Source organism: Tyto alba, unplaced genomic scaffold (genome assembly GCF_018691265.1).
Source record: "Tyto alba isolate M040663 unplaced genomic scaffold, T.alba_DEE_v4.0 Super-Scaffold_14, whole genome shotgun sequence".
In the NCBI taxonomy this organism is placed as follows: Eukaryota; Metazoa; Chordata; class Aves; order Strigiformes; family Tytonidae; genus Tyto; species Tyto alba.
The window spans coordinates 50,904,184-50,930,171 of record NW_024881276.1 but is presented as its reverse complement, the minus strand read 5'-3'; the positions used below and the strand labels follow the sequence as shown (position 1 = coordinate 50,930,171).

Below are 25,988 nucleotides of genomic sequence, written 5' to 3'. Positions count from 1 at the left end.
TCCTTAGCAATCATCTCTCCTTCCTCTGAAACACAGCAGAAGAAGTTAAGTTTAATAATTAAAATTTTAGAGTTTATTGTAAGCTCTGCTTTTAATCTAAAATAACAGCTACAGCTTCATCAGTGTCATCTTTCATTACATTATTTTCAAACAGGTTTTTTTGGTAGCAAAATACACAGTGGCAGGTAGAAAATTGAAGTCAGATTTAGAACTTGGTAAATTGCCCTTGATTTATACCATTGTAATGGACATCAGAAACCAGCTCATATACAATAGGACAGTAATAGCCACTTTATCGATGTAACTGTTGTACAATCAGAGGTAAGGCTCCAGTACACTGGAGAGATGCCAGTTTTCCAAGGGAAAAAAAATAAACATTTCTTTCAAATAAAGTGAATTTTCATAGTAAGCAAACAAAACACTATCTTCTCCATCTGAGAGTAATGGAGAGGAGAGTGAGGAGATCGTGAAAATACAGAGGTTTCATAGTAACCCAGTTCAAAATTTTGTTTTCTTTCTTACATTTTCACAATTCTTCATCAGCATTAGTTGCAAGTGCTGTCAACCTCCACTGGAATCTAATGGAAAAGGAGTAGAGGGTCAAAGAATGCTTTAATTTAGAGTTTTGTATCCTCCTGAAACCAAAAAGAAGTTGCATTGTTGCTATAGGTTGCATTTCAAGGAAGTCGTGAAGAACTTGTTAGCAAAACTCCTTCTGGATATGATAGCAAAAGTTATATCCAGCCTACAAAGCATGCATGCTTAGCAGGAAGGCAGCATTTCCAATTCTCCATTTTTATTCCATGTACTTCCAAGCACAATTACACAGGAGTGGATGGGTGAACATTTGGACATGCCTTTGACTTTTTAGTAGAGTTTGGCTCGGTGTTTGGTTGTATTTGGTTTGTTTTCTGACAAAGAGTACTCGGGAGTGTCCTCTATGGGTCTCTCTTTCAACACAAGGCTTTAGATCCCAGATTTATGTACTCTGTGAGAGCCTGGTTTGAAAACAAGTGGAAGAAAAACTAGTGGATGTCTTTCTATTAATTTGAGCAGACTTTAGCTCAAACCACGGTGTAGCCATGAATGATCCAGTTAAGAGGGAGGGTTTGTCTCCTATGTTTTCTCTGTGTGCTGCTGCCAGCTCTTCTCAGCAATGCATGACAGCCACTTGCCATGCCAGATATGGCTGCATTTGGGTGTGCTGCATCTATGGATGTTTACAAATGTTATTTGATATGTCCACTTGGAGAAAGGTAATGATCAGCATCTCAGTTTCTATAGTCTTAGAGAAAGCAAACCTCCTAAATCTTAGAATTACTCAGCCATTTATCTGTATGATTTTCAAAGACTTGGCTAAAATAAAACTTTTGTCCTATAACTTTCTCAAAGAATTTTTACACTGAAGTGTCAAAAAAGCTGTTGGAGTTTAAATATTTAAGCAATCCTAATCTGTCGGTATATTTTTAGGGATTTTTTTTTTTTCTTTCCTATCATCGAGTACCTTTTTTTGCCATGTTATGATTAAAAGCTGTAGAAGTTAATAGAAATTACACATTACTCAGAAGTAGAGAAATGGGCCCTGCTGCCTGTGGCGTCTTTTCCATAAGCTTGTGAGCTTTATCCCCAGTTCCTTTGCTGGAGACCATCACCTCCCGAGTGGTTAAATGTCTGCAGTAAGCATCTTTAACGCAATGAACAGATGTGTGTAATAACCACCTAATGTTTTGCTAGGTTTTGCAATGGAACAGGTATGGTTACTGCTCCTGCTGACAATTAAAGTGCTTTCAGTGACTGCTCAGTTCAATGGATACAACTGTGATGCTAACCTCCATAGCAGGTTTCCTGGTAAGTGTTTAATAGACTTTTTTCTAATGGCTTCTTTATTGTCTTGGTTCAAAGCAGTGCTTATTTTTAAATACAGAGCTTTAAATCTGTCTGAAGCCTGGGGATAGAATTCCACATTAAGTGAGCGTTAACTATCTCAGTGACAACAAGCTCCTCTAATTTTGCACTTTACTTTCTTCTTAATTGCACAATGGGTCAAATTCAGTCTTGTAGTAATGAATACAACTCCCCTCACATCAGTGGGGTTTGACCTGCACTTTCCAGAGCTCCGTCCAATAAATTCATCAGAGGTCATGTTGTTGTAAATGTTCTCTATAGATTGAAAATTCTGAAACTTCTAACTGGGTTTTCTGTCATGTTTTATCTGGGTAAAAGAATATGTCCTTTTAGTGAAATAAATAAATATATATCTGTTCTTGAGCAAAATTAAGTTAATGACAAAATTTAGTGCCTCTCTTCAACATTAAGTGCTCAGTTATGGGCAGGTGAAGCAATGGGACATATCTATGATGTACGCTCATGCCTCTGTGAGAAAATGGGAATTAAGTCATTTTGGGGACATCAGATGTCTGAAGCTTCTAATACAAGGAGAAACAAAAATGTCATTTCAGTCTTAGTGACATGTGTATCAGGGTTTACTCAGCTAAAGAATGCTTTTAGTCTCTGTTACATTGCTTATCCTTCCCGCCTCAGCTGTTTCTGGGACAGAATAATAGTAATAAAGGCTGTGACTACTGCCTTGCTCACACCTTGTGTTTCTGAGGTACCAGTTGAATTGAACAGTACAGGGTTGAACTCTCAGTATAATACTATGCTGTAATACCTTCCAGTGTTGCTGCTTTCTGAATAATAATAGTTTTGATTTTTTTTCAGGAAGGATCATCTCTTATTAAACTTAAGTCAGCAGAAAGCCTGCAGTCTGTTTATTGTTTCCTGTGTTACGACCACAGTGCTAGGTGCTTTGTTGGCATAAAGACCAACAGTGGGTTTGATCCTTTTTCATTTAATCAATGTGAATACGAAGAGCAGAGAAGACATGCAAAGAAGATCAACTATGTTGTCTCCATCCCTGATAAAAATCACTGTTTAACTGAGTATTTCACAAACTACTTCTATGTTCCTCCCCTTAGGTAAAAGTTTTACAGGCTTGCCTCGAAAGTGTGCGTGAATTGTGCCCACCTGCCTCAGATCTACCTTTCGTTCCTTTTCATGTAATTGTTTTTCTGTTTCAGGCTTATTGAGAGGATTGCAACAGCTAGAGAGAAGTTTAGATTCCTTTCGGTGCTTTTAAAATTTTTTCTCTGGTCATTTTTTGTACCAGCCCTGTGCCAAGGTTTTATATTTGCAATGTGATACCCATGAATTGAATCCAGCTCTTACTGTGTGTATTTAGGGGCCTTGCAATTCTGCCTCATAAAGAAGGGTCATATCAGATTCCACATCTGCCAAATCTCAGGGACTAAGGAGAAAATCTGTTTAGGTTACAAGTAAACAGATTTTTTTTTTTTTTTAAGTAAACTCTACTCACTCCACATTGCCCATAGGAGCTGAGAGTGGAGTTCTGCACTTCCTTGCTTGTGGTCTCAGGCAGTAAAGATTCAAAGGCTGGAACTTAATCTAGAGTCTTAGTGCTGATTTTGAGAGCTAGGAAAGAAAAATAATTCTGCTTGTTAGTTGTGCATTTGACATGGAGAGAAAAAACAGAAAATCCTTTTGTCCCTGAATTTTACAGGTATTATTTTCAGTATGCAGAAGGGACTGCTATGTAATGCGCTGGGGCTAGTGGAGCTGAGTGAGGCTGCTGGAGCTCTGTTTTCTGGGTTTGAGAACCTCAGAGGACAGATGAGAGAGCCTCTGCAGCGAGAAGGGGCTGACTCTTGGTGTGCTTGCTTCCCCAGCACCTGGCTCAGGCTGTGGCCCTGAGGGTGCTGGCCTTGCTGCCTTCAGAGCTCAAATGTAAGGGGATGGTGAGAGAGAGAGAAGTCAAGAAGGAGAACATTTCAAAGCAAGTGTCTCTCCAGGTTGAGATACTGCTCGCAGGGCCTGGTTATGGATAGACTTTCTTTCTGTTCCTTATTTATTCCACACAAGAGATCTTCATTGTTGTCAGTTGAAATTCCAAACATGGTGTGAGAATAGACTTGCTTGCTGAGGTCTGTGGTGTGCAGATACCAGAGAAGCCATTGCACTTTGAAGTTGTCTGCTTTTTTTCTTTAAATGTTGTGAAGAACAGAAGTTGTCTTCGGCAAAGATGAAAAGTTATGCTTTCCTGAAGGAACCTTGGAGCTCATCCATTTTTCATTTGTTTGTGCTTCTGTCATTCATTGCTTAGGTGACTTCTTGCATAGGGATGGTGCTGCATAAAGAGGATGATAAATAATCAGGCAGGACTTCTGTTCCTGTAGTTTGCAGGTTTGTTTTAGAATGTAGGTATGCAATAGCCAGCAGGGATGAAGGAAAAAGCCCGTATTTGGTAGACTGAAAGTTCTGTGGCTTTTTATACCAGAAACTACACGTGCTCTACAGAGTATCTAATAAGGTTAGATCCTGCCATCCTTCAGAGAGTTAACCAAAGGAAAAAAGCTTTACTTCTGCATTGCAGTAAAGCATAGCTTTTGGGGGATGGAGCCATAGCAGTTGGGCTGTCTTCAGATTGGAAACACACAGTTTTGTTTCAGGGGGCTCTTGCTGTAAGTACATGCTGAGAACTTAGTAGAAGCTAAGAAAATATTGCATCTTTTTCACATACGCTATGCATTGTTAATTCACTATCAAAGCAGTGATCTGATGAAAGAGAAGGCTCATGCAGAGAAGCTGGTTTTGAACTAAAAGTGTCTTCGCATGCCTATTCTGCTGGAATGGCTTTTGTCAACAGTGTTCTGTGGCAAACTCTTGTCCTCTGCAGGTTTTTTGCTTCCTGCTCTGGTGGGGTGAGTCTTGGCAACATGTAGAAGGGTTCCAGAGCCGAAGCGGGCAGTGGAGCTGTCAGCGTTTGGCTCAAGTTGCCAAGAGTCTGTCCTTGATTCAAGATGGTCTCTGTTACTGTAGTATCTATGCACCTCTTGAATTTTACTCTGTTTTGTGTGACACCCCTGTGAGTACTGTTGACTATAGGCAGCTTGTGTGATTTGAGTCAGAAGTAAGCCAAGTGGTTTGCCTCTGTGGAAACTCAGTGACAAAGGGGTCATTATATTTAAGGCCCCATCATCTGGGTGACCTAACCTTCAAACCATTCCTCCTCTCTTACTCAGTAAACCATAAGCTTTTACTGCAGGAATGCAATATTTTTTTATTTAAACTTATACATATATAGGAATAATATTTACCTTTCTAAATTCACAAGAAATGAACTAGATGTTTATCATCTAAAGTGGCATTAGATCTGTTTGTACCTGGCTTCAGATTAATTTCCAAACAAATAATGTTGTTTTAATTCCAGAGTGGACTAACTTGGCAACAATTCTTCCTTGTAAAATAGTGGGCAGAAAAGGTTCAGTCTGGGAAGGTTGTTTATCTTCCTGTATGGCACGAAGGTGGTTTTTGTACTGTATGGTCTCATTTCCCTTAGTGTCAAATGAGAATTTTGCAAGCTGTAATGGTACCTTAACAGGTAAAGTAATATCCGGCTTTTTAAAAGGCTTGAAGTTAGTTATAAAATTAACTGAGCGACTATATATTATATCTTGCAATTTGCTACAATCTGACTGTTTGTGTATTGGTCCAAGTAAGTGTAAAGGCGCACTTTACCATTTGTCTTTTTGTACAGTTCCCCCTACATTAGTATACCCATTAAATGGATCACAACAGTCCTCATGTAGTAAAAACCAAGGCATGCTGCTGCTTGATCTTTGTATGTTATATTAGTGGATTTATCTATATGTACAAACTAGCAGAATTTCATGCTAAGTCACTTCAACTCCTGTCTTACCACCAGTACCTTTCTGCCCAAATTTACACCCAGTAGGTAACATTTATCACCACATTAGCTCAGGACTGAGTTTAGCCTGTTATTTCCTGCACTTGATTGTTTTGGCTTTAAAGCCACCATTAAAGCTGTCTAAATTAAACTGCTTGTGCTCCTGTACCATGGGGGGAAGAGTTAGTTCATTGTAATGGAGATTTCATTTCCTCTCTGTTGTGACAATGCAGTGAAACAATTCATTTCAACAGGCTTAATGGTATAGTATTGACTGAAGTTGTTTTGCAATTTTTAATAGCACTTAATCTTTAAGCAGATGTAATAAATGAGTTGATATATAAAGGAGTAATGTCAGTGTTTAACACGATGCAGTATGGTTTTTTTTGTAAAGCACTAAGGGATAAAACCAAAATAGACCCCCCCAATCATCTACAGGCAGAGAAGACCTATTGAAAATCTATGTTATAGCTCTAAAGCAAAGCAAACTGTTGCTTGTGCCTATGTCCTAACCTGATGCTTTTCCATTCACGTACATAAAAATCTTCAGAACTTTCAAGTAAAAGGTCAGATTCGTTCGAGAAGTATTTTTGCTGTTGTTCAAAAATTGATCAGTTGTAACAATTGCTGTTTTCTAGGTCTTTTGTATTGTCATAATGTACAGAATGAAAGATTGCAAGATGCTTTGTAGTATCGATCATTGCCTTTCAAAAGCCAACTGATTTTTTCATTAAAACTAAAGTTGATGGTTCTTAAAAAAACCTCCAACTTTAAAGATATCATAATAAATTGCTCTGATACACTGTTGGTCATACTTCAAAGTCTGCACAGCCTGAGACTGCGGTCTCATACAAAGTGGACTTCAGACAACCTCAGACAAAAGCACCGGACTTCCATGCCGGACTAAGCTGAAAGGCAGAGCTCAGCCTCCTGAGTTTCTCAAAATTGCTGGAAATTTCTGTTCCAGAAGAGGGCTGTTTAATCAGACTCCAAATATTTAACCATTTGCTGTTTTCCACTCCATTGCAGTGCTTCCGTTTATGAATGTGCTACTAAATGATTTGCTGGGGAATTTTAGAATAATGTTTTTTTTTGCATAGTAGGCTACGTTACTATATTAATTCTTGTTTTTTCTTTAGTGGAGTTGTATAGTCAAATCTGTTCTTCAGATTAATGCAATGCTGGCCTTTATATTCCAATATTTTTTTTGTGACTGGGGTCTAAAAATTGATTCAATCAGAAGTTACAACACTAGACAAACTGCTACAATAATTATATGGTGATTAGTTGAAATACATCTTCTTACAATGTCTTTCCCTGTATTTTTCTTGCAGCTGAACGAGATATCAATGTTTTCTGTGGAGTACAGACAATTACTATGAAGATAAATTTTTGCACAGTTCTTTTCTCTGGTTACTCTGAGACAGATCTGGCACTGAATGGGAAACATGGGGATGCCCATTGCAGGGGTTTCATCAATAACAACACCTTTCCAGCAGTGGTCATTTTCATTATCAATCTGAGTACTTTGGAATCCTGTGGAAACACTTTAGTGGTAAGACAAAGTCCAAGTGAACTTGTAGTGTGGCTGTTTATGCATAAGATCAAGTGAATGTCCTTGACAGTATTTTCTCTCTTATAGATAATGTTTACTTTGTCTTGCCCAGTTAGCAATATATTGCATACATCAAAGAAAACCAGAGAAAGTCAGTAATTTATAGTCTTGATTACTAATGAGAAAATGTAGTGGGACACACATTTGTCCTCTGATTAGAAAGTATATTTTTAATTTTTGTTTTTTCCAGTGGAAAAATTAGACTTTCCCAAGCCATTTCTAAAACACTTGCTGAACATGCCATAAATTTTGCTGACACCTTTCAAATACCCACTTGGAAAATTAAAGGAAAGTATTTTTAAGAGTGGGTCAGACAGAGGAGAGTTATAGCCTGGGTGCCTGCTTCTGTGCTCTCGTATGAGAGGGGCTTGTTGACTGATCTTACATGTTCTGTGATAAGGCAGTGACTTCAGGCTGAATGTCACAGGGGAGACAGTCTGGCCAGAGGGTCCAATCCACAGTAAACACCTCTGCTAGCTGTGCCATGAGGTGTTGAACCCTCTTGGAAGATCTCAGTTCAATATGGAACAATATGCCTGGCAACAAACTGGAGTTTTCAAGCAAATTTTGAATGTTTGACACGCACACAAAAAGAATGGCGAACTTATGCATTCAATTCATGGCAAAAAAGTCAGGATGTGGGACTGAATTTCAGATTTGTATGTTCAGCTTTGACCTCTTAGTGTATGGTCACTCGGTGCAATGGTGTCTTGCTGTTTTGTCTGGTGGTGTGACTTCAGTGTCTACATTTTATGTTGCTGTTTCATGTATGGATAATGCATGTCTTTGTACCGCTAATGACTAAATCTAATCCTTAGCTGTGTGTGAGTTTTTGGAATCAGTATCTGATCCAGGAGCTGACTCTGAAGTCTGTCTTGTACCAGTATAATTTCATTTTCTTCAGTGAAACTATCTTACTTTGAAGGGAGAGAGTGGGAAATCAGGTCTCAAATATTCTAAACCAAGGGAGAGGAGAGTTGTATGGTTTGTGTGTATATCGCACTGTACAAGCAGTGATGATTTATATTGAATTATCTAGGATTAACTTACAAAACCAAGTTTAAAATGTATTATTTTTAAGGCTTCTATTCTATCTGGAATTTGTACTTGCACTTGATGGTACCTGTCAATTTTTACAACAAACCTCCTGTTTTGTTGCTAATAATTTTGTGAAACCGGGCTGAAATGTTTGATATGCCTTATGACCTGTTTGCATGAGGATTTCTTTTAAAATTGTAACAAAAACCAGTTCAGCAAGTTCAAGATTCTCATTTTCCATTTCCCCTGAAAAGATGTAGCACATCTATGACTTGCAGTAGAAGAATTTGCCAGGAAGCAACTTCTTCCTATTCCCCTGAAGTCAGTCACATTGTAAACTCACTGAACTTGCTACTTGATTATAATTGTAAGAGCTTGATTTAAAAAAAAAAAAAAAAAAAAAAAACAACAAAAACACAACAAAAACAAACAAACAAACAAAAAAACAAAACCCAAACCCAAAAACCAACCAACCAAACAAAAAGCAGTCTAGTAAGTCCAAATAACTGGAGCTCCCCATGAAGTCCCCCACAAGGCTGCATAGGATAAAAAGACAAAGTAGCAGCTGCTAAAAATATAACCAGAAGTTCCCCTTCTCCTCTCTCAGTTTATGCATGCTGTGCCACAAACAAAGAGGATAAAGGAGCAGGGGGCATTTCCTATCCTGTTCCCTACACCAGAGTAGTACTATCCCATGTGTTTCTTGGCTGTGTTTCACAGCAAATACCTTCAAACTCATTTACAATAAAAGTAAAGGAAAGACAGCAGTTCAGGTAGAACTCAGGTAAACCCCAGGTCTGTCTGTAATATGGCAGATGCAACTTTTTATTTTTGGGTGGTAACAGAGGTGTCATTGGCTATACTACCTTAGTGCTCTAGCCTATGTTTTTTAGGCAAGGAATAGATCCTAGGAAACTTGATTTTCATAATTTTTCTGTCATATAGCAAATGATTAGGTATACTGTTGGCAAAGTGCATGGCTGCATCTGTCTTCTAGTTGTTTTTTTCTGTAGCCAAAGAAATCGAATACCTGCTGTGTATCCTGTTCAACTTGGTACAAAATGTTACAACTCATGTGCAAGGATGATTCTGCCATAATGAAATATCTTTTTAAGAAATTGTGTATTCTAAAGCTATTGAAAGCATCTGTTTTTCTAATACAGTTGCACAAAATAAATATTACAGTGGAGGTCCAGTGCCATGTTAATTTGCCTTATTGTGTATGTGCCTACTGAGACAGTAATTTGTGACACTTACCTGCTGTTTTCAACCACCCCCTTACTCAGATCAGTAGCTATAGATGGCATGGGGGTGGGCTGCTACCAGGAGGAAAGAATGTCCTTCAGTTTTCTGCAGAGCTGCGTGTTATTGCTGTCTCTGCGCACTGTGAGCCTCAGCAGCACAGGACAGCACGTGTCCAGGGACTGAATTAAGGTTGCATTGGCATTAAGGTTGTATTATTTTTCAGCTCTTACATTTCTGATGCTGTTTCTTTGCACATAGTTTAGAATTTAGATTTACAGATGTATAATGTAAACAAATACAGACTCAAAGTTCAGCTATTTGAATTGTATCTGCTTATAAATTACATTGGTTTTGATGTGTCAAAAACAAAGCTCAAGTGTGTCAGAGTATTGTTTCTGTGAATGAAATTGCTTGTGTATTGGCTTTATTATTGCATATGGAAGCTCATTTTAAGCTAATATTTTTTAGCTGTAATGGGAAAGCTGAAGGAAATTTTCTCTGTAAGTCATGAGAATTCATTGGGAATACTCAGAATAAAAGTACCTACAAAAAAAAAAAAGCTTCCAGGACTCATTGGTTTATTCAAATGTTGCTCAAGTCTATGTTTTAAGGACAGGGATATTGCTTGTGGACTGTATATGCATGATTTCGGGAAGGTGAAAATTAGAACACAGGGAACGTGCTATGAAACTAAATTAATTTTCAGAGGATTTCTGAAGATATCTCTGGGTAAATAATGGACTAAAGCATCAGTGTCCTTAGGTAATTTTTGTTCCAGTTAACTTTCTGATAATAGTCGTTTCCTGTCTCCCTCAATAGGTATCCTCAGCTCGAGGTATCAATGCTTATGGAAATACCTCACTGGTACAGATAGGTAATGTTTCAGGCTATATTGATACGCCAGACCCACCAACAATTATCAGCTATTTGCCTGGGCTTCTCTACAAATTTAGCTGTAGCTATCCACTGGAGTACTTGGTTAACAATACCCAGCTTGCTTCGTAAGTGTGCTTTTTGTTTCGATGTGGTTCATTCTCATGTTTGTTTAAGCCTATATGTTTGTGTATATATGCATGTACACCTAAATATATGCATGCCAAAGAGTGTTGTCAACATAATTTTTAGCTGTGCAAGAGTAAAGGGAAAGGAAAAAGCACTGAAAGAAGTGATGCAAAGGAAAGGAAGATTCTATAGATTTATTGTACGAGGTAACAGTTTATGAAAAGCTGCCTGTATGAAGAGAGCCTTGGGTAATGTAAAAATGCACTTAAAATTCAGGTGTTCTGATGACAAAATGGTAGCAGAAAAAAAAAAAGTGAATTCTCCATGAAATAATTTGTAATCATGTTAATATCATAGGATGGTTTGGCTTGGAAGGAACCTTAAAGACCATCCTGTTCCAACCCCCCTGCCCCGGGCAGGGACACCTTCCCCCAGCCCAGGGTGCTCCCAGCCCCGTCCAACCCGGCCTTGAACCCTTCCAGGGAGGGGGCAGCCACAGCTGCTCTGGGCACCCTGGGCCAGTGCCTCACCACCCTCACAGGGAAGAATTCCTTCCTTATAGCTAATCTAAATATCCCCTCTTTCAGCTTAAAACCATTACCCCTCATCCTATCACTCCACTCCCTGACAAAGAGTCCCTCCCCACCTTCCCTGTAGCCCCCTGTGAGCACTGGCAGGCCCCTATAAGGTCTCCCCGGAGCCTTCTCTTCTCCAGGCTGAACAACCCCAACTCTCTCAGCCTGGCCTCACAGGGGAGCTGCTCCAGCCCCCTGAGCATCTTCGTGGCCTCCTCTGGACCCACTCGAGCAGGTCCGTGTCCTTCTGATGTTGGGGGCCCCAGAGCTGGACACAGCACTGCAGGTGGGGTCTCACAAGAGCAGAGTAGAGGGGGAGAATCCCCTCCCTCGACCTGCTGGCCACACTGCTCTTGCTGCAGCCCAGGACACGGTTGGCTTTCTGGGCTGTGAGTGCACATTGCTGGCTCACAGACAGTTTTCCATCCACTGATACCCCCAAGTCCTTCTCCTCGGGGCTGCTCTCAATCAACTCATCACCCCACCTGTATCTGTGCATGGAATATAGAGCTCAAGAGAAAATATTTCCATGAGTAAACCTTGTACATCATGAAAAGTGGGTTCCTTTTTGTCACTTTGTGTCTGCTAATTATTTTCCTGATTCATGTTTTCAACAGTATTCATTACTTTCTGCATACTTAAGGTTCTGTCAGTGTTTCCACTATAAATTCCTATTTCTGAAGTTTATAACCCAAATACATAAATTAACTCCTTGTGATATGACTCATTGAGGTTTTTAATGATAAAAACACTGATGTATGTAAACAGAAAAATAAGATCGCTTTCTTCATGATTTTTTTTTTGTTTTGTTTTGTTTCTGGTTCTGTTCTAGGTCATCAGCTGCTATTTCTGTAAGAGAGAACAATGGTACATTTATCAGCACTTTGAATTTGTTGCTTTACAATGTGAGTATACAACAAAATAGTATGGCCTGGACTAAATTAATCTCTGCACTATGTGGGTACGAGATGGATTAGCAGAGCAAATTGGAGAGTCCTCTTCATCATTTGCTATTCCCTTCCCACTCCTCCCATGGACAAGGCCTTTTATCTGGGCATCTTTCATCTCTGAGTTCCCTGGTCCTTGCGCTTGTTGTGTATTTATATGGCTGGTCTCTGAGGACATACACAGTCTTTTTGTCCTATATTTATACAGCTCCTCAGTTCACAGCTCTGGCTTTTGAGTTGTAGTGCTACATGACTAGGAGGTTGTAGTAATAACAATCATACGCCAGAGTGCATACTTGCATTTGCATTTATTATGTGTATGTGTGTATATGTATAGGTAAATTGTACGGATACAGAGAATGCTCTGTAGAATTCTGTAAAAATATTCCAGACCTGTTCCCCTAGCAATAGACTGTGGCACTTTTGCTGGGGTATTTTTATGTTCAAGCCTCATCAGAGTGTTTTGATCATCTGTAATTCTAGTAATGGATATGGGAATTGTTCCAAATCTGTAGCCTACTGCACTTGTTGCCTCATTGTGAGGACTTTCAAGATTTTAAGGGTTAATAATTTTAACAGCTTTCAACTAACACTTCTTCCATATGTTTTAGATAATTTCACTTGAATATGCATTATTGTAAAAGCTTTTACTATGTAAATATGGATGGTGACAGTAAAACATGAAAAATACACGGATTTCTACTTAACATTAATCCCTGAAATGATATTTTTGTGTTGATTAAAACTTTTATTCATACATTTTAAATACCTGATTTAAATATCAATTTTTCAATCTATCAAGCATCATTTTTGTAAATTATGAATCCAATTTTTTTGCATTATTATTCATGCCATCATGATGTTGAGTTATAATTCATGCAACTGATTTAAAAGTCAATGCTTTATGGTTTGAACATAATGAGCTATAAATATTGTAACAGGACATTTTCCAACGGCGTGCTTAAAAAAAAAATCATGTTTGTTAGACAAAGCAGAGCTCCAAATAGCAACCTATGATCTGTTAAAATGAAGATTATACTTCTCTCATTTTTAAATAAACCTGTGACCAAAAAGATGGGGCAGGGTGAGGGTAGCCAGATGTCTCTGGACAAGCATTGACCACCATGTTTGCCGCCTTTCCAGGGCCCAGTTCTGCAAACAGTCAGGTATAAATGCTGTTGATACTTGTACAGAGCACATTTTTTCCTTAAATACTGCATGCCAAGATGACCGTTATCCTCCTTACCCCAGTAAGTTTGCAAGTTGACCACGAACAGTGGTGTTTTATCCTTCTGATTTCAGTCGTATTACTCGAGTGAGCAACACTAGCATGGGTACTACTGCTAAGGCTGGCAGATTCAAGTGATGGGTAAGCCCTCCTGGTTCACATCCCGGGGCCGGGCGTGCGCACAGACAGTGTGCGCGTTGCCTGCCGTCTGCCTGGGAGTGCTGCTTGGGACACCCTTGTCTTGTGGGCTCACTCGGTCCCTGCTAGAGTCCTGGTTTTGGGAGGGACCTTGAGGTCCCTAGCTACCCTTGGTATTGGTGAGGGGTCGCGTACCGATGTGGCTCTTGTCTGTGAGCAGCCGTACTTTCAAAGTCTAGCTGTAGTGTCATTTCCTAACATTGACTTCATCTTCTCAGCTCACCTCCATCTTCCCTCACAAGGTGGTGTTTACAGTGTTTACACTTACTTTGTGGCGTTAGCACGTGTAATCGTTAGGACAGACAAGAGGAACTAATATGACAGACTCAGCGTTTAATAGCAAAATGTTTAATGGGCTTGCATAGAGTCTAACTGGCTATGTGCTTTTAGGCCTTCCTTGTAAGTGTCTGTCTAGAAGAATAAAAACTATTATTTCAGAAAAAAAGAACAGCTATGGAATGTAATAGTGAGGGACTTGCTGTAGACTTTTTAATCAGTTACAAAATGTGACAGAACTACATATTGGAGAAATGTAAAATTCATTTTAAAGAAGGCAAACTTACTTGACCTCACTTGAATGGATCTTCAAGGACTTGCTCTCTGTATGTTGCAGAGATGATCTGTGAGTGTGCATGTGTACCTCCCAATCTCTGCAGCATCAGAGGCCTTCAGTATTGGGCATGCTGTGAATTTAGGCATTGTTCCTTTTGGAAAAAATACATTATTTTTGTGCTTAATCCTTCTTGTTGCTGTCAGCTGCTGCTCTTGGTCTTGCCTGCCACACTAAACCTGGTCAAAATTCTGTTTTACAAAACTTTTCTTATGTAATGAGTGTTTCGACCTCTCACAAGAGGTCTCAGCATGCCGAGTCCTTGTCCTTTCTGGATTAGCAACCTATTTGACATAGGTGATGTTACCAGTACGTGCGCTTTGATATACTGAATTAATGTCTGTCACTCAGATCTATTTCATGGATTTGTTGCCAAAGTGAGGTTAGTGGTTTAGCCTTTGAACAAGAAAGCAATAGGATGGCTATATCCATGTAGTAGTATACAGTGAATTCCCAACTTTTACGTTATATACAGACTTCTTGAAACAGCTTTTTAAAAATGTTAGAATTTAAATGAAAAAGTTTGTTACTTGTAGTCTTCAGCAAGCCAGCTTCCATAGTAACTACACTTTGCATAATGGAATGTATCTGTTCTCTCAGAGTACAGCTTAAGATACATAAAACCTGGTGGCATTGCTATCTCCACTAAATCTAATAACCTTAACCTTTCCTCGGAAGGGGTATGCTGTGACAACCCAGTTAAGGTCCTCCTTTAGAAAACCACAGTAGCTGTTATGTTTGCCTGTAGGTGCTGGAAGACTTACTGAAGTGTCAATACCTTTTCTTTAATCACCAATCCAACCACTTCATAAAATCATAAATAGATTCCCCAAGATAGTTGCATAGGATAAGGCCGGTCAAGTGTTGATCCTTACAGACAAACTTGTAGGCAAATGCTCTGACACTCCTTTTTGTATCTTCCCTTATGGAGGACAAAGTAAATGACTGTCCTATATAGAAAGTTCAGAAAAATTAGATGGGAACTCAGTCTGGGGATGCAGATGGGTTGTTACAGTGGGATTTCTGGTACACTGAGGCAGTGTTTGTTTTTCAGGATTCAACCTACAGCCAGCAGCTCCTTATTCCAAGTACAGGTTTACCTTTGAAAACCAAAATATATGCAGCTGTAAGAGCAACCAACCTTGATGGCAGGTACCACAAAGGATATTATTTCTTGTCTTGCTTGCTGTTTAGCTCTCGGTGTTGCTTTTTTTTTTCTAATTTAGAAGTAACTGTCTTTCCTTATATCTTTTGTATGTCAAAATAATGGCTGGTGTTTGATAATCGCTGCCCTCAGCTGGAGAGTATCATGTCCTTGATGGTGAATGCATATTTTGCTGCTGTCCTCATGGAAGTTTTCCTGAGTTATACTTTAAATGCTCTATTGCTGTTATTTAAGAAAAGGCCTCTGTAAGATCAGGTGAGAAACTCTGGGGCTTTCAAAATTAGGATGGTTTTGATTTCTAGTCCTGTGTGGCCATGAGTTCTGAGAGGAGGTATACAGCATGTCTTAGTATGGTGGTTGAATTGCATGAAATCAAGTGATTTGATTTATACAATTCTGCTGCTACGCTGTGCTGATTCATTTTGTAAGTAGTGAGAAGAAACAGACAATGTACTGGGAATGCAGGATGACTTGTACGTGACCTGTTAAATACAGTAACTCAGCTTCAATGTAACATCCTGCATTATCAGTTTGTATGCTTGCCTGTACTGTCTTTTAATCTTATCTCACTCTCCACCTCTAGCCTTAAATTGCCAGTTCCTCTCATCTATCACTTTTCTCCCTGTGCAGGTGGAATGTTTTGATGGACTACTGTTACACCACACCATCTGGTAATCCTAACGATGATCTTCGATATGATCTTTTTTTCAGGTGGGTCCTGTGCAAATCCAGTGTTTGGTGGGTCTTTCCTTTAAAAAACAGTTATAAATCTTTCCAGTAGTGGTGTTCTAAACTGCCTGGAAAGTCTAAGCAATATTAGCAGGGAGGACCGAGGGCTAGGCTTACAGATAACATGCCAGGACTTATCATGTTTGTGACCGTAAACATAGAAGCAAGCACAAAGTTGTAAGAATTAGGAAGGCAGAGAAACATATATCCAAAATGACTCTGTTAGAGATACCATAAACACCCAAACTGAATGGCTAAACTGGCCTTTATTTTACCTCAGGTACCCTTGTAGTGAATGACAGTGATATAAAACATCATAGACTCCAGTTCAGGAAAACAGTTAAGAAAATGATTAAAGATAAATAGGTGCTCCTTCTTCTACTCCCAGCAATAACATTTATTTGAATTGGAACTTTGAAAAACATCTTGGCAGTATCTCAGAATAAATCTTACCAGTGATGGTTGCTGGAGAGATACCGTCTTCATTTGGAGTTACCTGTCTATGCCGGTTAGCATACCTGATTACTTTTTGCTTCAGATCTCAGATTTCTTTGGGCGCTGGAATTAAATGGCACCTTGGCTGTAGCTGTGATGTTGCAAAACAAAACATAGGAATGTATTTCAGCACAGGACTGTGCAGCCTAACAGGCAGATTGTGGCTGCCCGTGTTGCACATTAGGGCGCTGTGTTCTTTTCCAAGGAGCTAAAGCACTGAACTTTCTGCTTAATTTATCTTATTCTCAGCTAAGGGCTTCAAAATGCTAATATAGCTGCTCATCCTAGTTTTAATCTTCTCTACAAAAACTAGCTGTGACAAGGACCCGCAGACAACTATAATTGAAAATGGCAAGAGCCAAATGGGCCGGTTTTCCTTTGAGGTGTTTCGCTTTGTGAAGCACAAGAACCAGAAGATGTCTACGGTCTTCCTTCACTGCGTAACAAAGCTGTGCAGAGCAGATGACTGTCCCTTTCTTGTGCCAGTAAGTTTCAGTGAATGGAAGTTGCTGTTAATTATCTGGTTATAAAATAGGCATGCTGGAGCTATTCTGCATACAAATGCTATGAAGGTTTGGATGGCACAGAATGAAGGTGACTTGTAAAGTCTGAAGTAAAATGTTTTTTTTTTTAATGTCCAAATGAACGTTAAACAACTGATGAAGAATAGGGCAAGGAATATGGTCACCCAGAGATAGAGCAATACTAGACCTGCAAAACACAGGTCGTTGAACACATGAGAAATGACCTCATTGCCTTTTGGTCCTTAATTTTTTTTTTTTTTTTTTTAAGTAACAACTCTGAGACAACTTCAGAGCTGATATTCTTAGTATGGCATCTAAGAAACAAGGTATCCACAATCACAGTGGATTAGTAGAAATATTTTAGAATAGAATTTATGGAAATCTTAAAGCTATAGTAAGTGCCATTACACTGAGAAGGAAAATTTGAAAAAGTTTCTAATAGTGAAAAAAAAAAAAATACTACATCCCCTATAGTTTATTACCACCTCCCTTTTAGTTTGGAAATTGCTGTTTTGCTGAAGTTCATGAAATTGTGTCAGTGCAAAAATTAATTAATTTTAGGAGTGTCAGAAAGAACAAATATATTTCAGAAATTGAAACATTTAAATAAACGTATAAACACAGAATATTCTGTGATGTCTTCATAATGCAGTATCATTTCCTACCGGATGACTTTCCAATTAGAATTTAAAAATGCTATCAGTTCAGTATACCTCTGGCATTTCTACATTATTTTATACTTTTATGTTACGCTTTTAAATAATTCATTGTTTCTATTGAATTTATGTTCTGAGATTTTTGAAGTTCTTTCACAAGAAGTTGAAATTAAAGAAATGCTCTTGGCTGAAGCATACTTGAGTACCCAAGATTAAGGTAGATGATAAGTTAGAGATGTGTTAAAGGTGGATTCCAGATGATAGAGTGCTAGGGATTGTTTTAATGTGGGTCATTGCTATTTAGAACTGTGTGCAGAATGTGCAAACTTTAACTCAAGAAGCTTGCTAGAAGAGGGATTGCAGCATGTTGTCTATCCCTAGTCAAGCAAAACCTATTTGTTGGTGAAAACTGTCTGTAAACAAAGCTTTGGGAAATTAACTATTGAAAATTTAATATACTATAAGATGGATCTTGTACACAACAGCAATGTAGTGCTGTAAACGAAGTGAGGCAAAATACAACAGGAAGCCAGGCATTTATAAGATAGACTTCTAGGGAATATTGCAGCTGGTTTTATTGCAAAGTAATTTAATGCATACTAAGAAATAAAATCAGAGTTGTAGTTTTGCTTATAAAAGAGTTTGCATTAAAGCAGGAAGCACAGAAGGGCAATAATTCCATTCCACTCTGAAACTGTGATTGTTTTGATTAATCGCTTAGATTTGCGGTAACAGAGAAAGAAGAGACACTGGTGGGAGGACAACTTGGAGCCCTCAGAGCACCTCTGGCAATGCTGTAATCTCTGCTGGCCCCATCATTACGAGGAGTGGTAGGAATGAGCAAACTTTTTCTGTGGACTTCAGGAATTTCAGAAACCTGGGGAAATGTTTTGCAGTTTAATATAGATTTGAAGTGACTTAGAGAAAGGGTGGTTTCTCCATGAGCTTGCTGGTTATTTTTTTTTCCCTACTGTTAGTCTTTGGTAGAAATTCTGAGCTAATGTTCCTGTTTGACTCTCACATGTTTTCTCTCTACCCCAGTAAAATTACTGTGGGATACTCTTATGCATATAAGGCCATTATAGAAGCCCAAACTGGGTGGGTTGACTTTTTTTTTTTTTTTTTTTTTTGGTCAGATTTCACTGAAGAAAATGGAATTTAAGATACTGTGTTCAGTGTTGTAATTTAATTTGGACAGCTAATGAATATTCACTGTCACTTTCTAGTCACCATTTCTTCCAACTTCACCTGTGGGCTTTTATCTAAGTGTTGCATAAAATTAATAGATGATATACTTAGCCTTCAGCTATGAGAAAGAAGAAAGAAAAACACATTGTACATTCTGAAGAAAGTGGGCCAAAAATCTTACTCCTTTAAATCCAGGGTCGAATTCCATGATTTCCATTTTTATTGCCAAAGTTGTTGTTTTGTTTATTTATTTTTTTTTTTTTAAAAAGCATCTTTAAATGCAAACTTCAGCCTTTGAAAAGAATTTATGTGACTGCTGTTGACAAAATAATGAAACTAAAATACTTGAAAAAGTTTAAGAAATTCTGTTTACAGATATTTATAAGTGGTTGCAGTTAAGCAACTGATTTCAACAGTCTTAGATTTAGAAAGCTGAGAGCAGGACTGAATCCTATCCATGAAAAATAGTTGAAACACTTGAGAATAAAATCCTTCTATACGTGCAAAGTGGCTGTGCCCACATATACAAAGAGAACTGACCCTTCAGAATAGCGAACTGTCTAGTAAGAGACCATTTTTAGAACAAACACCCTTGGTTATAAGCAGCATTTCTGCAATGAAAATGAGTACTTTTTTTCAGTTGGGGCTGTGTATAATGCAGAGTTGCTGCTATCTGATTAATCAAGAAAAAGTGAAAAGAAAATGAGTGACAGATTTGATCAAACAACCATGTATGCTAGAGCAATGCTGCATCTGGCGAAGAACGGAAACTAGATAAAGCTTGTTATGTGAGCAACCCTGGTTAGGTAATATAGCTTACGGTTCAAATGCTGTCAATGCTATTTTTACAATTAGAAAACCTGCCCTCATCAGCTACCTTTCAATACTGCATAACTTAAAGCCAACAAAGGTTTGTCCACGGGTGTTTAATGACCTCAAAGAGAGGATAAACAATTTTATAATTTTTTGAAAACTGTTGAGGTTTTTTTTTACATAAAAACATGAATAAGGCTGCTGAAGGAAAATAATATTTTAGGTGTCTTCTACTTGAGATGTGTGGCTAAAGCTTTTTCATTAGACATATTTCTGCATCTCCATAGTATACTTTTCGAGCATCCCATTCCTGCTGACGGAAGGATGGTTTGATGGGAAGTACTCTAAAATAAATGGGATTCAGTTCTGAACTCTTCCACGAATTTCCTGAGTGGCACTGGGCAATTTTAAGTCCCTTAATCTGCTTTCTACTTCACTTTTCCTTCTGCAGCAGAAAGAGGGAATTAGTATTTCTTCCCACTGTCCCTTCCCATTGTGAAAATAAGCTCATTAAAAATGTGAGGCTCATGAATTTACAGTCAAGGAAAGAAAAGGAGGAAGGTCATGAGAGAACTTGAACAAAACTACCTGGTTTTGGATGAGGAGTGCCAGGGTGTGGTGCTACCTTACTCTGGTGTGATGCTGCACGGAGGTGCTTATGCTGTTTTTGGGGGCAACTCTGGTCCAGCTTGAGTACAGATATGTTTGTACAGAGCTTGTCGAGCCTACTGCACGTAGTTCACCATGCCAGCGTTATGTCTGATCTTGCATGGGTGTGCGACCCCTCTCTTGCCTCATTTGGGTCGGTGCTGCATCTGCCCCTGTGCACATCGGTGTCTGCAGAGGCTCCTCAAGTCATCCAGGTCTCCCCGTTGTGCTAGTCACCAGTTGTTCTGGTAACGGAGCTGTATATGCAGCTACCTTGATAGGAACCAAATTGTGCTACTGCAAATGAGTAATGGTGCTTCTGTATATTTCTGAATTCTTATTTCCAATTTTGTTTTTTTTCAGAGAAACTTTATTCTTGTTTGTTAATCTGAAATAGGTCATTACAGGAGACATACACAGAAGAAAATATTTTAGTCCCTGTGTATAAAAAAAAAAAAAGCAGGTACCTACTTGTGAAGGTGAAATTGTGTAGCTTTTGATGGATGTCTCACTTAAACTTGGAAGACAGCTGCTCAGAACAAATGTATACATGGGCCATGCTTACAAGTTACACAAAAAAGTCAAATATAGTTACAAGAAATGTAGTTCTGAGATGGACAATGGTAAGTAAAAACTGAAGACAAAATACAAATGTTTCCCTGAATATATTTCCACTGTGTAACTGTCAAGAGAAAAATGAGCATGGAGAAAGGGCCTTTTTTATAATCAATTATGGCCATTGATGTATTTTTCTTCAAAAGCTCAGGGTAACTTTTTTCCTATACAGCTCTGTGAATGGACTTGTGTATAATATTATGCTTATGGTTGTACTTTTATTGAGGGACAGAACAGAACTGGCCACCTTTCCAGTTAAGAAATTCCTGCATTAAGGTGTTGGTTTTTTTTTTTGCCACAGAATACTAAGTAACTTCATATTAGTGTGCTCACATTAAAAATGAAGCAATGTCATGTAATTAATGTTGTTGTCCTTTTTCTACCAGAGATGCTAAAAGCTACTATTCAATTTTGCAAGTATAGCTGATGTGATTTGAAGATAAAGCTAGTACTTAGGCTTTTGTATTGCAAGGAGGGGAGGAGGTTGGCAGGTGTATTTGTAAAATATAACGCATCCTGTTTTTATTTTATACAGATGAGACGCCAACGAACAATTCACAGCTTGGTAAGTTAATCAGAACTCCAAGAAACATAAAGGAGGGTTTATGAGTGAAACAGAACTGAGGAGATGAACCATTTTGATTGAGCTCTATGTATTGAGTTGGAATGTTTTTTTCTTTTTGGCTTTCTTTTTGTCATTTAAACGAGTCAATACAGACATGCTGTAAAGAAAGCAGTTGGTGAATCTGGAATGCTCAGTTTAATTTGTGTACCCAGCCCCACCAACATAGCAACTTCTAATTCCTAGGATACAGTCGAAATGAAAATCTGATGCTATGACATATGAGGGTGAGGGAACATTGCAGCTGCCAGTTGCAAAATCAGACTTAAGCAGTAAAATTTACTCATGCCACGCAGGAGTAGAGCAGCAAAATGGTTATTATGGTGCAGTCCATCTCAGTTCACAGCTCAAAGTCAGAAGAACTGTGCTTTGGCTCCCGTTCTCCTGGCATTTAGCCGCACAAATTGCCTGTGGAGAAGCCTGGATAGAATTTGTGGTCTGCTAGGCCAGTGAAGGAAAAAGGCTGCAGGGGAGATCAGGTCTCTTAAGTTTTAGGGTACTTCTCCTTTGCTCACTTGGAGGACTTGTTTCAGCCTGTCAGTTACTGTTCTCTTCTAGTAACAAGGAGTAACTAGTGAGTCAGAAAGGATGGTTAAGGTAACCAGGCAGTCCATTGGACCATTTCACCTCTTACTTGCTCATAACAGGAATGAGTGGCACAAGCAACCTATCCTGTCCTCTGAACTCTAATGCTATTTGTTCCCTTGTTTTCTCAACTTAGACCACATAAAAGCATCTACTTTTCTTTCCTGGCATGGAAACAAAATTCTCCCTGTAATAAATCACCCCCTGGTGTGTTCCTATCTATGGATATCATTAAAATAATAATAATAAAAACCAAATTCTTCATTTGCTGCACACAGATTGCTGTGTTAATGGCTGATACCTTTCCTTCCCGTCCAATGAAAGCAGCAGCCCTCTCTTTCCATCCCAGAGCAACAGCCTTTCCTGTGCCTATTGCTGTCCCAGTGGAGAGTGTAGAGGTAGAGCGAGGTGGGATTACCACTGTAGTGGAGGGAAGACAGGTAAGGTCAGAAGACAGCACAACATTGAGAAGAGGAAGGCAACCTGATCAACAGAGCTGACTTTTTTCAGCTTTGGTGAGGAGGGAGGGACTGAAGATGTTGAGGGCAGGTGTCTGGTTTTGGAGGGAGCAGTCTGGTTTCCTATGTAGAAGTTACGTTCTCATTTCACCTCACTCTCCAGCACTGGTAATGGCAAACACAGATCTGATACAAACACACGTTGATGCTTTGGGTAGCACCTCCCATTCAAACGTTTTTTTTTCCCCCTCCTTCTGGAAAAGATGGTACAGGCTGGATGTGGGTGGTCTACTACCCAGGAACTGATCTGTGAACAGCCTATTGAGCTACACTAAATAGTAAATATGTTGCCTCTTCTACCTTAGAATTGATAAACATGTTAAGAAGTCTTCTGTGAAGGTGTACAGACAAACTTAGAGTAGCTTGGATATTTGATGCCTGATATTCCTGCTGAGGATTTATATATACTTTGAATTGGGATATGGATAATAATATCAGGGAAGAAATCCTTTCATTAACTTGATTAGGCCACAAATTCTTACACGTCTGCCTTGATAGTTCTTAGACAATGGTAGTTTTGCCTTAAATAGCACAGGTCAAGGTTGGTCACTAGCATATGAGGGATTATGCCTTAGAAGTGTCCTTACTGTCTCTGTCCCCCAGCGTGATGGGTATTTAAAGAACTAATGACTATTTTCAGAGTTTACTTAGATAAGATTTGCCCAAGTAGACAAGTGCTCATTCTGAAGTATGGTTTTAGTTCCTTCATTGTAATTATTCTGCATATAGGGTGTTGTAATGGAAAGATGCAAGTGTTTGGCACTGCTGAGAGATTGTAACCAGATCTTACCTGTTCTTCTTGCAGCTCATCCAAACGGACCTCCTTTCCAGTTGAACGCAGTCACCAGTGCACTGATTTCAGGCATTGTCATCCTAGGAATCACAAGCGTTTTCTTTTTTGTATGTTCCCTAACTCTTCTGCACAGAAAGTGGCCCAGCAGTTCAGTCTTGAGTGGCATCCGAAACCCAGTTTTCAACTGAAAGTGATGATTTACTTGCACTTTTTCTTTGGGGTTGCCTTTTTTTGTCCATGAAATATGATTCCATTAAAAAATAATATTAGGGCAACACTCCAGCTGTATCCAGCTTCTATTCCAGCTATTCTATCTTTGTAGATTTGCTAGATGTTGTTGTGTAGGTAAGCAGCAGTGATATTGGTAACAATCCTAGAAAATTATGAGAATTTCAATTGTGTTTGTGATCAGACGGTATGACATTATGCCCATTGGTGTGCTGACAATAGAACTCATGTCTCCAGCTTCCCAGTAAAGTCTCAAAGCTGAAGATGATAACCTTTCCAAGTATGCTATTCTTATACAAAACCTGACACATTCAGAAACATTCATAAGTTCATAAACATATACCAAGATAAGGATCACTTCTATTTTGTCATGGTATTTTTCACAAATTTGAAAAAACAATTATGTCTCAGGAGGAACTTGTTTTCATCTATATTGGCTAAAAATAACCCCCGAGAGCCTTAAAATAAGTGACTTTTGCTGATTAGTAATTTTGAAATGTTTTCTTAGGTATATCTTAATTGTGGTGACATCATGTGAAGGACATAATTTTGCTGGGTGTCTTTGAATCAAAAAGTTTAGGGCAAGCTGCAGTTTGTTCCAGGGAACAATACTGCAGTTCTTGAGGTGGAAAAAACTTTTTCCAGCAAAATCATTGAGTGAGAATTAGTGAGAGCTTTAAATCTAACTAATGTTCAGCAGAAAATTAATTCTGCACAGAATTGCCCCATCTGCAGCCTTCAGTCAAATTCTGACCCTGGGAACTGCTCCAAGGGGAGAAAAGTATTCCTTTCCTCCCCATCTCCTTGAGCAGGCAAGCTGATACAAACAAGTAATGCCCAAACTTTCTTCGTACAAAATTATTTTTGGAGCACAATTTGGCAGTTGAATAAAACTCTCATCAATATCCTAATTTGTAAGGGCCAGTTTTGCCCCACGAGTTTTGCAGTTCTCAGATGAGGCTTTCCTTCCTACCCGAAGAGTTGTAAATCAACGCTTACTTCTTTAGCAGATTTTCCACATGGATTAGACTTCTTCACTGAATGGATGAGGGGAAGAGGGCAACTGGAAGGATAGCAGGCCACAAGCAGGACCATACTGTTGACTCTAGTTAATCTGGTAAACATCAGACATATCTGAAGTGACTGTGAGTGACCGGGTGCCCTTAAACAGGAGCAGAGGGCAGTGGCATAGGTGTGTAGAATAGACAAAAATGCTGGTTCTAGAGAGGCCACAGTAGACACAACATATATTAAGCTGGACTGGATACACAGTTGGGATTTTGGTCACACGTACAGCAGTTAAATTTCATATTTCATGTACTGTACACACTGGCCTAGAAACACCTAATTGATATTTATCATCATCCTGTGTTAACCACGTCTGTGCTTTCACTGATGTGACACAACTGGATAACGATCAGGGCTTTTTGACTCTCAAGACAGAAGACAAATACAGACTTGTTCTCAGTTTTCTCTGATCCTGCAAATGCTGTATAAAGGCCTGTTGTTCGCAAAGTCCACTGTGCTGTAGTGTGGTATCCCTAACAACCAACACTGTGCCTGTTTTCCTCCAGTCTTAATACCTCAGAAACATTTTTGCACTTCAGGGGTTAGATCTGATGACATGTAAAACATGATTGTTTAATAAAATTATTTGAAACATTTCAGAATGGGTGCTTTGCCTGAACTGTTTTCCTCCTCCTGCCAAATTGTTAGTTTTGTATCTGCTTTCAGTGACCTCATTCTGCAAAGATGAAAACGACGTGCTTTTTTAAGTCAGTTGGATAAGAGCTTTCAATCTATAGGATAAATTCATGTAAGTATAGCTTTACTGGCCTTTAAAGGAGGATGATAAACTCTGGAGATTTATATCCCTGTCTGGGGATAAATAAATTCAGGTGATCTGTATTAATTTACTCATAAAGACAACCACAGAAATTCCATTAATGTAATTGCTACTTCATAACCAGTAGCTTTAGCTGAAAGTTTCCAGTGATGGAGGTAGCCATTACCATCCCTAGTAAGTTGTTCCAGCAGTTAATTGCTGTCTTCAGTACTTTTCAAAAGACTTTCTAATGTGAATGTGCTGAGGTTAATTTGCCAGCTATTAGAAACTGTTGTGCCTTTGTCTGCTAAACTGAGGGAGACCCTTTTTCTAAAACAAATCTCACATAATTTGGTTAAGAC

The 25,988-nt window shown here is 38.9% G+C and overlaps 1 protein-coding gene across 1 annotated transcript; it reads left to right on the top strand.

Annotated features, from left to right (window-relative positions):
• The first annotated feature begins 1,742 nt into the window (after positions 1-1,742).
• Positions 1,743-24,111, top strand: ZPLD1 (zona pellucida like domain containing 1). Its single transcript, XM_033005258.1, has 10 exons — positions 1,743-1,848; positions 7,099-7,319; positions 10,482-10,663; positions 12,072-12,144; positions 15,277-15,374; positions 16,018-16,098; positions 16,925-17,096; positions 18,513-18,621; positions 21,591-21,620; positions 23,586-24,111. The coding sequence occupies exons 1-10, from the start codon at positions 1,743-1,745 to the stop codon at positions 23,759-23,761; spliced, it is 1,248 nt and encodes a 415-aa protein (XP_032861149.1). The 3' UTR covers positions 23,762-24,111.
• Positions 24,112-25,988: the final 1,877 nt, after the last annotated feature.